This window comes from Rhinichthys klamathensis, unplaced genomic scaffold (assembly GCF_029890125.1).
Source record: "Rhinichthys klamathensis goyatoka isolate OS25496 unplaced genomic scaffold, OSU_Roscu_1.1 h1tg000449l_1, whole genome shotgun sequence".
NCBI lineage: Eukaryota > Metazoa > Chordata > Actinopteri > Cypriniformes > Leuciscidae > Rhinichthys > Rhinichthys klamathensis.
Window position 1 is genome coordinate 95,167 of NW_026606942.1, and position 14,746 is coordinate 109,912.

At 37.9% G+C, this 14,746-nt stretch overlaps 1 protein-coding gene across 1 annotated transcript in view; it reads right to left on the minus strand.

Annotated features, from left to right (window-relative positions):
• Positions 1-9,221: 9,221 nt before the first annotated feature.
• nek11 (NIMA-related kinase 11) overlaps positions 9,222-14,746 on the minus strand; it is an 89,048-nt gene continuing 83,523 nt past the window's right edge. Inside the window, exon 16 of the mRNA XM_056236506.1 lies at positions 9,222-10,050. Within this exon, the coding sequence (XP_056092481.1) occupies positions 9,846-10,050 (205 nt within the window). The 3' untranslated portion in view covers positions 9,222-9,845. The remainder of the gene's footprint in view (positions 10,051-14,746) is intronic.

A 14,746-nucleotide genomic window follows, 5' to 3' on the forward strand; every position in this document is an offset into this window, starting at 1 on the left:
AATTCAGCCAAGTAGATCAGATTTATATCCCATAATGTGCATATCCAATCAGATAGCAATACGATCGATTTGTGTAAACAGACCCAATAGACCATAAACCTTTAAAATGTCATACACATACTCACTTAAACATAATCCAGTACTAATGTAACAGCAAAACAGCTCATCTCCAAGACCAGAGGAAATATCTGCCAAATCTCCAGTACCTCACACAGAAATAAAACAATATTATGTTGGTCAATATTTGCAATTCATTCAATTCTGTACTGGGAGGTGGGTAAAAATGACATGTTAAAGGGTGTTAAAGCCCCAGGCCCCTCTGACATGTTATTGGAGAAAGATGAATGCAAACAATGTACAGTATGCGCACACTCTCTCTCTCAGTAAGAGGAGGCATTACTTCTCTTCAGCGTTCCCGGCATTATCATCATTGCACATGGTCAGGGACTCAGAGTCAGGGTTGATGGGAACGAGTGGTTAAAGGTAGAGCTGTTACTGACACAGCGCACTGAACGCCCACTCTCCACCCGAACCTGATGACACAAAGCGGCAGGCAGAGGAACACAGAGATGAGTCAGATGCTGGATATGCCCGGTCAAGGATCAGGATCAAGACCTGATTGTCTAGCTTGAAGCCTCAACCACATGCGTTCCTTTAGACAGTGTGTTCACTTACATACTCCTGGATGCCGATCTGTGGAGTTGGTTAAGGTTTGAGAGTTTGAACTTATAGTCTTGTACAGTCAGATTTCTGGCTTTCAGTAAATACAATTTTTTTTTCCACATTGCAGCTTATTCTTAAAATGAAATTGGTGATATACCCATTTAACATTGTATTTGAAAACAATTTAATTTATTAGAAGATGTAATAACTTAGTCAATCTGATCTAACTTTTAATTTAAATAAACCTATAACAAACATCACCCTATACACATAAATAAATGCCTCTATCTATCTATCTATATCTATCTATCCACCCATCCACAACATTTGAAGTGGAAAAAAACATTTTCAAAAAACAACATTATATTGATTAAGACTTCTCTTCAAATTAGTCATCATCATTATCAACAAAAACAACAACTTTGAATGCTTTTGAGAAAATGTTTAGATCTTGGAGATCTCAATTAAAGCATGACCTCCAGTGATTGGGAAAGTGGGTCAATTTGAAGAACTTTCTCTACAAGATTGGAACTGTTGCAAGCTCTCCACTGCCAAAATATCAATTAATTTATCCATTGGCATCCAGAAACCTGCTGAGCTGAATACTAATGTAGCCCACAGGAGGAGGGACACAAAGGCACAGACCTCCCAGAGCATGAGGATCACAGTAGCTAAGCACTGCTGGAGCCAACAACGATTTATACTGATCTGCATTCACTGTGCAGGTGTGTGTATGATTGCAGAATCTGAAGGTGAAATCTCCTTAGAGATTTTAAGTAAAGCATCTCTTATTCAAAACCTGCTCTTTAATCGGGTCCCTGCACCTGCGCCCAGCGTGGCTTCTTCTGCAAGTCATCAAGCACAAACTCGGGAAAGTACCACAACTTATAGGACTAATTATAAATAAATCTTTACTGGCAAACTTACAGCTGGGGACCGTTGAGATATTGTGCATCTAAGTTTTTTACTTGCTATTTGACACTACTATCAATATCAATGAAATTAGTGCCAAAAATGTTCATTAACAAAGTCAATTGATTAACATTTCGTCAACAGTAATGAAGATGAGAAAAAATGTGCATGGTGGCGATATTTTGTTTTTATTCAATTTTATTAAAAAAGTTAATTTTTTTTTAATTCAATTTGTTCTTCAATTAAATGTTTTCATTTTTAAATGACTGTTTAATTATTCACATATTCTTGAAAATTGATAAAATGCAAATATGACTATAAATTAAACTATTTATTTTCATTATTTTAGAAGAGAATAGGTTCACAACAGTTTTTACATGTTGATTAAGGTTTAATCAATATATACAATGTTTATACAAATTGATTAAATTTTGCACATTTCTTGTTAATTAAAATTTAAACATTTAAAAAATATCCTTTCTTTTCTCCTATTGTTCTAACTAGTCTCAGCCTCAGACGTCACGCCCACGGAATGTTGGCTAAACGTCTGATGCATATGGTACACTTAACTGGAAACACTTCAGGAATGTCGAATCTGATTGGTTGAATTTTATCAGATTTCCGGGGGGCGCGAGTGTCGCGTTTATTTTCGGCCCGCCGGGAAACAAAGCGCAGACGTGTGATTGCGGAAGAAAAACTGTTGTGTTTACATGAGTGACAATGAGCATTTATCAAGATCAGCTGAACGTAGGATTCTCAAAAGTGTGCGAGGTTCACGGCATAGACTCTTGAAGTTTTCTTCTCCTTCTTTGATTTTCTATGCTGACTGACTTGTTGCACGCCGGTCTGTTGTTGTGGGGACATTTCCACGCCCCAACACGTGACGCTGAACGAAACGAACTGTAATTGGTTGTTTGACATGTCGGTCAAACGGCCTTATGGGCGGGCCTTGGCCAAAGAAAGCTGCTATGAATTCCAGACCTTCAGCCGTCAGTCTGAAGGTCTGGGTACGCGAGACTATGTTCTAACCAACTAAAAAAAAAGATATATATATATATATATATATATATTGTCAACTAAAATTCAAGGCCATACTGGTAAACTCGCTGACGTCTGATCATGGCCAGAAGGGCCATGGGCAACAAAAGGGTTGCTTATTATCGCTGTGTCTAATTATGTCTTTGCTGAGCTTAACACTCACAGAATTCGAAATGCTGTTTGGTTTGCGTTTGAGACCTCCTTAAGTGATCACTGTAATTCTGAGGTCAATACAGCGCTCTGTGCAAACACAGGGGTGTTGACAGAGTTGCAAAAATTATAGATCGCAACACCCAACGTTGTTTCTCATGAATACTCTTGTACAGGGATATGGTAGGGTTGGGGAAGCTACTTTAAATCTTGCCAAGCTACATGCTAATCATAATTTACAGTAGTTCAACTGCAGTCAAGCCACACTAGGGCGATATCTTTTTATATATTTGGTTCTGGTACATTCAGGTTCATTTACAGCAGGGTTCCTCAAATCCGGTCCTAGAGGGTTTAGTTCCAACCCTAATCAAACACACCTGAACAAGCTCATCAAGGTCTTCAGAGTTACTGGGAAATCGCATGTAGGAGAGTTTGATCACTAAACTCTGCAGGACAGTGGCCCTCCAGGGCAGGATTTGAGGAACCCTCATTTATGAACAGCTTGAACATACCAACTCACTGAAATGAATAAGAATTTGTAATGTTACATGCTGTACTCAAAGAGAGAGGCCCCACCTTGTCATCTGCCATTTTTTTTCAGACAAAGATCTGTGCAAAATTTTATGGACAATATGCAACTCAATTCAGTTTGTGCTCTTCACAGTTTTTATCCTGTTACAATGTACATTACAAAACCATTGCAATGACAGAATTCATTCCTGTCCATGAAGGAATAATTTATCAACACATATGATTTATTCACACTGTTCAATGAAATATTTAGTCCATTGCTAAGGGATGTTTTGGTTGTCTGTTTTATCTTGTCTGCATTAGCAACAGAAACCTAGAGAGGCTGAGCTTAGTGAATCTTATTGACTTCGTCAATTGGCTTTATGCACAGCTGCACTACTTCCTGAACTTCAACCAGCTCCTTTGTTTCCTGTCTGCCATTATTGGACAAACTGATTAATCCAGGTGTGCCTGGCCTCAGTAACAATAATCAGGCACACCTGGATTAATCAGTTTGTCCAATAATGGCAGACAGGAAACAAAGGAGCTGGCTGAAGTTCAGGAAGTAGTGAAGCTGTGCATAAAGCCTATTACCTCAATTCCACCGTCAGTTGAATAACCAGGTCAAACTATGATGAACAACTTATTTGCTGTGCTGGTTAAAGCTACAATACCATTCAAAAGATTTATGCTTTTTAAAGAAATTAATACTTTTATTCAGCAAGGATGCATTAAATAGATCAAAAGTGACAGTAAAGAAACTGTTTCTGTTTCAAATAATTGCTGTCCTTTTAACTTTTTATTCACCAAAGAATGCTTTGAAGAAGCTACTTGCCTGCAAATATGCTGTTCCTGGATGGACACTATAACTGGTCATGATAAAGCGGCAAACGATGAAAGCGATCTCTTCCATGTAAATCTGAGTAAATGTCTCAACCAAGGTTATTATAGTTTTGCATTTTTCATTAGTTTTTATTTTTATTTCGTTTTGACTTTTTGTTTTCAAATTCAGTTTAGTTTTAATTAGTTTTTAAAGTGGGTTTTTGCTAGTTTAGTTTATTTTTTATTTTTTGAAAATGCTTAGTTTAAGTTTAGTTTTTATTAGTTTTAGTGTTAGTTTTAGTCTTTTTTTGTAATTTTGGTTATTTGTCAGGGGCAAGATTCAAAAAGGTCCGAAAAAAGTATTGTGTAATAATAACTCAACAAAAACATCATACAATTTTAGAAATATGTATTCAACAATAACACGAGTAGCTACATAAAATGTACGAGCACAAATATGTAAACAGTCTACACAAGACTCAGCAGTAAGTGCAAAATGTGTGAGTGACGTGTGCCAGGAAAAAACCTAAATAGCCAACAGACTAAAGAAGACACACATGAACGGCGTATCAACACATTTATGAGCCTCACAAGACATTGCTAGGAGCTCAATCTCTTTACCTCTACAAAATCCATACGCCGTACCAAAAATCTAGTTACACACATCTTCTATACAAAATGCACACCCCATACAAATCCCACAGCTGTACAATTTTCACACCCATACTAAATTTACCCTATACACTACTCATCTGGATTGAAGCAGCAAACATTCAGTGTAAGAGTTAAAAAATGACATAACCTTATTTAGCTAATTTGAATCACAGCTTATATCGTGTTTTGACATCGCCAACCCAACAGCATTAAACTTTCTAAAGAAGCCGCAATCGCTTCTCGGGTCGACATTAACACACTGACAAAATTGTATTCAGAATTTAAAATATTTTGTTATGCCACTTTTTAATGTGTGATTGTGTAAAGGTGTTCACGAGATACCAACCTTTAACTTGCTTTCAACGAACACTCGTTTTCATGGAGACGCGGTGTGCACGGAGGGGGAGGGGCTGTGTGTGTGTGTGTGTGTGTGCGCGCCGCGTGTATGTGAGAGAGAGAGCAGGGAAAGGAAATGCAGCTGAACGAACACGCTGCGTTTTTTTAAAATGAATAACGAAATGCAATTATGTGGCGGCCGGTGCGGCGGCCCAAGACATTGACAAAGACGAAAACTAAGGACATTTACTCTATAATTTTATTTTATTTTAGTTAGTTTTGCCAAACACACATTACAGTTTTAGTTAGTTATCGTTTTTTTGTAATGCCTCGTTTTTATTTTTATTTCAGTTAACGACAAAGTTTTTTCCCACCTTTTCGTTTTTTCGTTCGTTTTCGTTAACGATTATAACCTTGGTCTCAACTAGCCACAACCTCAGCAAACTACATTTGCTGGTAGCTTTCTGGTGATATGGAAGTTGCCAGACAGTATTCAAACCGCTTCTGTAAGCTGTTCTATGAACAAGACTCTTTTATAAAGTCACACCTGTTACAGCTGTCGATCCCGGTCAAACACTGACTGAGTGAATGTAGCCTGTCAAAACTAAACTCACTAGGTGCGTTCCATTCGACAGCAGTGTTCACTGCTCCCTACTCCCTGAACACGGTATTTCAGTTGAAGTGGACTTCGCTGACAATAATCGCTCATTTGAAATGCCCTGCAACGTCATCAAAGAAAGGCAACAAAGGGGTCGTGCAGATTATGATATACCACAAATAAATATTGTAATTTACTTTACTTTTAAATGTAAAATCATATAATAAGCCTATATACACTCACCTAAATGATTATTAGGAACACCTGTTCAATTTCTCATTAATGCAATTATCTAATCAACCAATCACATGGCAGTTGCTTCAATGCATTTAGGGGTGTGGTCCTGGTCAAGACAATCTCCTGAACTCCAAACTGAATGTCAGAATGGGAAAGCAATTTTGAGCGTGGCATGGTTGTTGGTGCCAGACGGCCCGGTCTGAGTATTTCACAATCTGCTCAGTTACTGGGATTTTCACGCACAACCATTTCTAGGGTTTACAAGAATGGTGTGAAAAGGGAAAAACATCCAGTATGCGGCAGTCCTGTGGGCGAAAATGCCTTGTTGATGCTAGAGGTCAGAGGAGAATGGGCCGACTGATTCAAGCTGATTGAAGAGCAACTTTGACTGAAATAACCACTCGTTACAACCGAGGTATGCAGCAAAGCATTTGTGAAGCCACAACACGCACAACCTTGAGGCGAATGGGCTACAACAGCAGAAGACCCCACCGGGTACCACTCATCTCCACTACAAATAGGAAAAAGAGGCTACAATTTGCAAGAGCTCACCAAAATTGGCTTTGTTACCACTGTGCAGGCTGGTGGTGGTGGTGTAATGGTGTGGGGGATGTTTTCTTGGCACACTTTAGGCCCCTTAGTGCCAATTGGGCATCGTTTAAATGTCACAAAGCTCGAATCATTTCAAATTGGTTTCTTGAGCATGACAATGAGTTCACTGTACTAAAAATGCCCCCACAGTCACCAGATCTCAACCCAATAGAGCATCTTTGGGATGTGGTGGAACGGGAGCTTCGTGCCCTGAATGTGCATCCCACAAATCTCCATCAACTGCAAGATGCTATCCTATCAATATGGGCCAACATTTCTAAAGAATGCTTTCAGCACCTTGTTGAATCAAGGCCACGTAGAATTAAGGCAGTTCTGAAGACGAAAGGGGGTCAAACACAGTATTAGTATGGTGTTCCTAATAATCCTTTAGGTGAGTGTATATACAAAACCGTATGTACCTAATAAATAATAATCAAAACACTGCATTAGTTTATTACATAGACTACTTTAATTAACTATAAACATATTTGAAGCTATACTGTAAGTATCATTGAATATGAAAATACATTTTGATTTGGTTATCTATGTATAAATGTGCTCTTAATATGGTCGTATTGTAGTAATTGTAGAGGTCTTCTTTTCCATGCGCATAGCAAACATTCCTGAGGTAAATAAAGTCAAATAAAAAAAAAATGACAGTGCCTCAGCTGCTTTTCAAAACTTTTCATTTATTTAGATATTCACACAAAAGACTATGGAAATGTAACATTCATCACCCTAACCATTCATAAATACTCTAATTTGTATAATAATAACAACAATATTTATGAATTCTCAAATTCGTTAGAATTTTTCCATTTAAAACTTAAAATCTCTTCCAACAGCTCTGCCTCTGCTCTATGGTTAGTTCAGACTGGTGAAGCGGTGCACAATGACAGTTGGGTGATCTTCGCTCTCCACTTCCTGTGAAGTGATGTATCGATGTTCCTTTATTCCCTATGCCGTTTGCAGTGCCCTTCGAACTGAACAGATTCGCTCCCTTCAGATTGGAATCTCACTTAAGATGGCGAAATACCCTGTGAAGTCCAATTCACAGTCCACTTACGGTCGAATGGAACGCACCTACTATCTTTCGGTCAATCTCTCCATCCATTTTATAAACATATTTTTTTCTCTTGTTTGACTGGAGGAAGCACAAGCAGCGAATCCCTCACAACATGATGTTTTATTAACAAGGTTTGGGAGGAGCAGGTGCAGAGAATTAACCCAATTAGCACAAATGGAGTTCAATCTGTAATCAACTCAGAATAGGATAAATAACAGCAGAACCCACCTTTGTTCCTTGACAGTTCATGAGCATCCCACCCCATCTCCTCACTTTAGTTCCATCTCCTCACTTACCAACGGGGGGAGTACGCTGGGTTCGGGCAGAAATTCCGAGCTCGGAGCCCTCCACCCGGACAGCACGCCAAGTACGCATAACCTTAACCATAATAATTAAATGTAGATGTGAACTCATGAAATTTGTCATTGTCCGAGACAATATTCTGCCTCTTTTCAGTCAAGACATTTCAGAGGAACGTGATAAGATGTCTGAACGGAATGTGATTAGGTGTCTGATAATCCAGTCAAAGTAAAGAGACAAGTGTTGTTATTAACTAGCATTACAAAACAATGGATTTTTCGCAATCGTAGATCTCTGAACCTTTGAGCAGTGGGGTGTTTGAAAGCTTTTTTTTTTTTTTGACATGTGGAAAAGTGTGCACAGGAGGACGTGGGGTATGCGGTTAATACTTGACAGAAAAACTGAAACGTCATTTAAAAAGTGAAAATGAGAGTTAACAAGCACAGCATGACTGCAAAAGCACAGCATAAACACAGCTATGAGCATGTGCTAAAATGCTGATAAAATGAGGGAATCACTTTCTTTTACTCTTTCACCTCACACACAAACCTTGAACTTTCATTGCAACAGTGTGATAACGAGCATTACTAGTAATCCATCACTATAACAAACAGCTGTTTCTAGGAACAAATACATTATCTGATTAAATTAGTGATGGGATTGTGAAGAACACCTTCTTCCGAGTGATACAATGTGTGTAGTTCAATTGGCAAGATTATGAAAGCCATCTTTCGAGTTTGGACTATCCTTAAAGGGGGAAAAACAACAACATTCTTACATTCATGTCATAGAAAAGTCGATAATTTGTAATGAATGTCTTGGTTTGCTTCAGCGATCACAACAGAACAACAGAGAAGGCTGACTGCGCACTGCGGTATCTCAGATACAGTCCCTGTGTCTCAGTGTTTTCTGCTATTGATCTTATACTATTGCGCTTTAGTCAGCTCACTAACTTCTGAGCTGTGAGAAATCAGCCAATTTTTGGTGAACAGGCACCACAAAACAGGTCGATTAATAACTGTAATCATAAAACACCGGGGGTTTACAGAAGATAGTGAAAATGTAATATATCAGTGCACTGCAGTTCTTTAAAAGAAGTAAAAGAATGAAATAGGGACAGTTAGACCCATCATAAGTTGAATCACATGAAGTAGCAAATAAAAAAAAACATCCACATATATTTAGTCTGAACACAATAAAGAAATAGCTTTATTTTTTCGTACAGAATCTGCATAGTACAGTATGTATTCCAAAAACATTATTTAACTTTAAGTAACATGTAAACCTTTTTTTTTTTTTTTACAAATCTATCTATCTATCTATCTATCTATCTATCTATCTATCTATCTATCTATCTATCTATCTATCTATCTATCTATCTATCTATCTATCTATCTATCTATCTATCTATCTATCTATCTATCTATCTATCTATCTGTCTGTCCGTCCGTCCGTCCGTCCGTCCGTCCGTCCGTCCGTCCGTCCGTCCGTCCATCCATCCATCCATCCATCCATCCATCACTTGAATGTTTTTGTAATAAATCTCCAAACAAAGTACAGTACAGTATATATTCCAAAACAGTATTTAACTTTAAATAAGTTGTTTAAGTAACTTCATACGAATATGAAGTATATAAAGCTAAGGACCTAATAAGCTCTTTACAAAAAGAAATGAACGCATCCCACCTCACAAATATCACAAATTGTGTGCAATCAGAACTGGATTGATGTAACAATTCAGTAAAATTCCTCATCCATTCTAATTCTGCATCTGCCGTTTCGATTTCTAACTCAATTCTTAAATTCTGAATTTTGCACAACCCTAACAAAGTATTTCACTGTATTTGTTGTTGATTGTGGAGCTCTCACAATATGAAGTTGCATCACAGGCAGATCTTAAAAGTACACAAACTGATCTATATGGTTCTTGACAGGTAACATCTGTGAGTGTGCGTGTCTGCTTGGTTATTATCTTACAGAGTTTTCCTGTGCAGCCAAGAGCAGCTCCTCATAATAAAGAAGTTGATCTACTTCAAAGCAATCACTGGGCTTCTCCACCAGCTGGACCAGAGCCTGTCTGATGCTCTCCTCGCTCTCCTGCTTCTGTCTGGCCTGCTTCAGGTAATCATAAACCTTCAGGAACACCTCCTCTCCAAGCCTCAGACACACCGACCTAAAACACCAAATTAAAATTACAATTAGAATGAATATTAAAATAATCCAGGTCACATTTATGAAGACTCAAAAGTCAAATACATTCTTTCAAAACAGCTCTCTGGATTTCTTGTTCTACATATATTCTACACCATTTAGTCTCTCAAGTCTGTGGGACAACAGTGGATGCATCCAAGCGGGTCCTTTTGTAAAAACAACCCCTGACAGGTGTTTGGTATGTGAGCTGGCACCGTGAATCACTTCCTTGTCTCAATGTCAGTGTGATCTCTATCAGCACCTCTGGACCCCTCAGCTAGAGCAGAACTGCCCCTCACACACACAGTTTGTTTTGCTATACTTGTGAGGACATTCCATAGGTGTAATGGTTTTTATACTGTACAAACTGTATATTCTATCCCCTTACACTAACCCCTAAACCTACCTATCACAGAAAACTTTATGCATTTTTACATTTTTAATAAAACACTGTTTAGTATGTTTTTATTTTAAATACGAGGACTCAGGAAATGTCCTCATAAATCACGTTCACGTTCTAATACCAGTGTAATACCCATGTCATTATACAAATCTCTGTCCTCATAAATCACAAACTAACACACACACACACACACACACACACGTCACAATATATGAAATATGTCAACAGCTGGCAGACCAAAAATAGAATGTCTTTCCTTTTCCTTTAAGCAGAGTTAAAAATAAGTAATGCCTTTGTGAATATGTCCATTTAGCATGAGAGTGAGATGTGTGAATGATTTATGAGTTGATGTAAGTGTTGAGCAGTTTTGGTAAGGATGGAAATGTCCATTTATTTCTCAAAAAAATATAGTCTAGACTAGATCTAAGAGACAGGAGGGTAGTAATGGTCTCAGAGAATGAGCTTAACAGTGAAGGTCAGATAACAGAAGAAAATGTAATTAATTCCATCTTGGTAATATCAGGAATTGCCATTCTTATGAGGGATAGAGCCACAGATATCAGATTTCCTCTGGTCTAATGAACTAAATTAATTTGGACTTTCCAAGACAGGACGCTTCATTCTTCAGAATAATGTAACATTTGTGACTCAAAATGTGAAAAGCTTGGAGTAAATGATTGATTGCTGGCTGCAGGAGCTTAGAGGTTTATCATCTGAGAGGGTTCAACCTTACAAGGTTTGGGTTAGTTTCACTCAGTACCCAAAAGCCAAAGTAATGTCATCAGGTAGAGGATGTAAAAAAAGAATAAGGAATGAAAGAGACAGCTGGAAGAGATGTACGATATCCCCCTAAAACACCCAATTAAAAGAAACACCAGGGGTCCAGAAGAAGTAGTGTCTTTCTTTTTGTGGCAGTCCACCTGTAGCACATTTCTAAAGGTATATTTACATGACAATGACGTACTAAAAACGGAAACGTTTTCCTTTGCATTTTTCGCATACAGACGACAACATTGTTAAAACGATCCCTGTTGGCGATGTCACTTTGTAAAGAAACACTGCTCGCCTATAGACTGAACACGTAATACGCATGCACATGCATCACCTTTTCACAAATTCGAGTTTTTGTAGTTTACACAGAGACAATAACGATATCGTTTTCAAAAACGTACACTATGAACACCGTTTTCAAAGGTTTGCGTTTTCAGGCCCCTAAAACGTCGTTGTCGTGTAAATTGAAAAGTTAGTTGAAAACGGTGTTATGTAAATGGCCCCCAAGTTGAAAGAAAGATATAAACTACAGGAGCAGCATCTTTAGTCCATGAGGACTAATGTGACCATCATGGTATCATGTTTCATTCTAGCCCCTAAAGTCAAGTACTGTACAAACCATCTCAATCTATACAGTCTTGATAAAACTCACAAAAGCAGTCTTCTGACAGTATAATGAACTGTGACATTGATCAGGCTTTCAACCACCAAAAAGATCTCTATGATTCAGCTGAGCACTTACAAAGAAATATATAAATAGTGGGGTTGTTTTTGGAGATGAGCAACCAAGGGCATAACATGACAGATACAATTATGAAAGAATAAAATATTTGAGATACAATGATCAGTTTAACCAAACTATCATACTGGATGATAGCTTGTGCCCTTGAAATTTTGATATGTAGCAAACAAATCTAACTTGAACTACTGTATCTATATATGGCATACTGAAAATTCCTTTAAATTATAGGCTATAATAAATACAACAGTCTTAAACCAAATCGGAAACATGGGATTTACCATTCAAGGAATATGGGAACATAAAACATTTGCAGTTGGTCAGGTCTGACAGGCTCAAAATACATTCTTTATGAAAACAAGTCAACTCAAACTGCATAGAAAAATGAAAGAAATGAAGAGAAGAAAAATGCACCCTCGGTGAAATATGACTTTAAATTTTTATCTGTATCACAACATACAGACATTTCCTATTAGAGATAAAAAATATTTTCACGGAAAAGACACCCCCTGTAGATTGAAATACATTTTGAGAGCATATTTCTTTTTACCAAAGTTTTGTTTTTGCCTCAACTTTGATGCCAAGGGCATTACCAAACAGGAAGTACAGGCTTCCGCAAGAGTGATATTATAAATACAACAAGACTTTAAAACACACAGAAGCAAAACAGGACAAAGAAGGGCATCATTAAAGAAATTAACTACTTTGAATGTGAGGCAGCATTTATGAATTGATTATTCATGAATGACTGTCAAGGGGAATGATGATTGAATATTAAAGAGGTAGGGTGCATACTGTCTGATACGAGATCAGGGGTGACAGATGGAATTATAGGAGAAGAACTGAATAGAGCAGGTAGGTGGAGGTACGGGTTAAATGAAAGGAGGGGGTGTTGAGAGGCATTGAATAAAGCATAAGTGGAAAATGACCAAAATGAGTCATTCTATGCAATGAATGCATTTTTACATTTATTAGCTCATATCTGCATATCACTGCGTTCAAGATCTCAAAAAGCTACTGTGAAACAAGGTGCAGTTATTCAGGTACGGCCCCGATATATATTCAAGCAAAATCGAAACCTTTCCTTTCTAAATCAGGCCAAAACGAAGTTCTTTTGGAATTCGTTTTGGGACTCAAAACAGCTTGCCAAAGCGAACTTTCTGGAAAAGTTTGCACCAGCTGGTAAACACCTTCAAACTGCCATTGGTCCGTTGTGATTAGGTATAGGTAGGTGTGCGCTGAGGCTCCGCCTTCTTTGACGTGGAAATCTTCTCCGGTTCATTCCTTCTGTTCAGTCCGTCGAGGTCAGACATCCGCAAGTAAAAACATGAACACACTGAGTAACTTTAGACCAATTTCCAACCTTCTCATTCTGTCTAAAGTATTAGAAAAGGTGGGCGCCACATAATTACAGTCTCATTTGGATGAAAACAATCTGCACAAACGATTTCAGTCTGATTTTCATCCTCTCCACAGTACAGAGACTGCTCTTTTAAGAGTAGTGAATGACCTCCTTCTTGCCTCTGATTCTGATGCCCTCAGCCTCCTGGTCCTCTTGGATCTGAGTGCAGCTTTTGATACTGTTTGGTATTCAGTACACCAATCTCGTCTAACTGTTATCGGTATCACTGGTACTGTCTTTTAGTGGCTAACTTTATATCTCTTGGATTAGCAACAATTTATTAGTATTACAGTTTTTCTCAGACGCTTTGGTACATTTCTCGAATCATTCTCGACATTTGCAAAACAGTAAGTGCATTTCTCAAAACAATTCGTACAAATAGCAAAACACCATGGATTTCCTGCAAAAGCCAGTCTCTTGCTCAAAATCCTTAGTTCATCTCTCAAAAGTAAATACAGTATCTGTGTTAATGAACATGTCAGTGCCATCAGAATGACAAGTCCTTGTGTCATTGTGTACGGATAAGAGTCAAATTGCTTAGTCATGTTGTCAATATAACAGTGTACTCTGGAGGGATGTTCTGATGTAAACTATGGATAAAGTTTTGGTGACAATTATTGTAAATTGTAGGTTACACACCTTAGTGTATGTGGGAGTTTGATTGCAAGAGACTGGACAAGATTCACATTTACGCTTTTACTGTTTGGACTGTAATTTGTTGACAGACCATGTCATTGCAATACAGACAGGAAAAGACAGCACTGCATAGCACAAAGAAAAACAAAACAAAAAAACAAAAGTAGAAATGTGAACAGGACAGATTTAGAAAAAAAGTCTGATGGAAATGTATAGAAATATGTTTGATTATGACAACTTGTTCAACCATTTTGCATGTAAAGACTTATGCACTAATGCCTAAATGTTGTGGGGGGTGAGACTATTCAACAGAGACCCATTATAATACATTTTGATCAACATGACATAAGCAATTGATAATGTAGGAAACAGCAGAGTACATAATCATTTGCATGGATGTACCAAAGCATTTGCATTGCAACTTGTTCAAAGAAATGAGAAACTGCTTTTTTGATGTGCACAAGTGACACAATGATGTGAAGATTGAAGGTATGTCCCACCGTGTCCTAACTACATGCAACGCGACGACACGGGATAAAAGGTATCTTTTCCATGTAAATCAGAGTTTTTGTCCTAACCAGCCGGCGACACACGACGATTCTATTTTAGAAACTGTTTCTATTTTTCTGCGACGTCGCGGCTGGAACAACAAACACAAAGTGTGGCAATGATAATCTCAGGTATACTGTTTATGTGCTTTTTTTAATGTTAAAAGCATGCAATGTGAC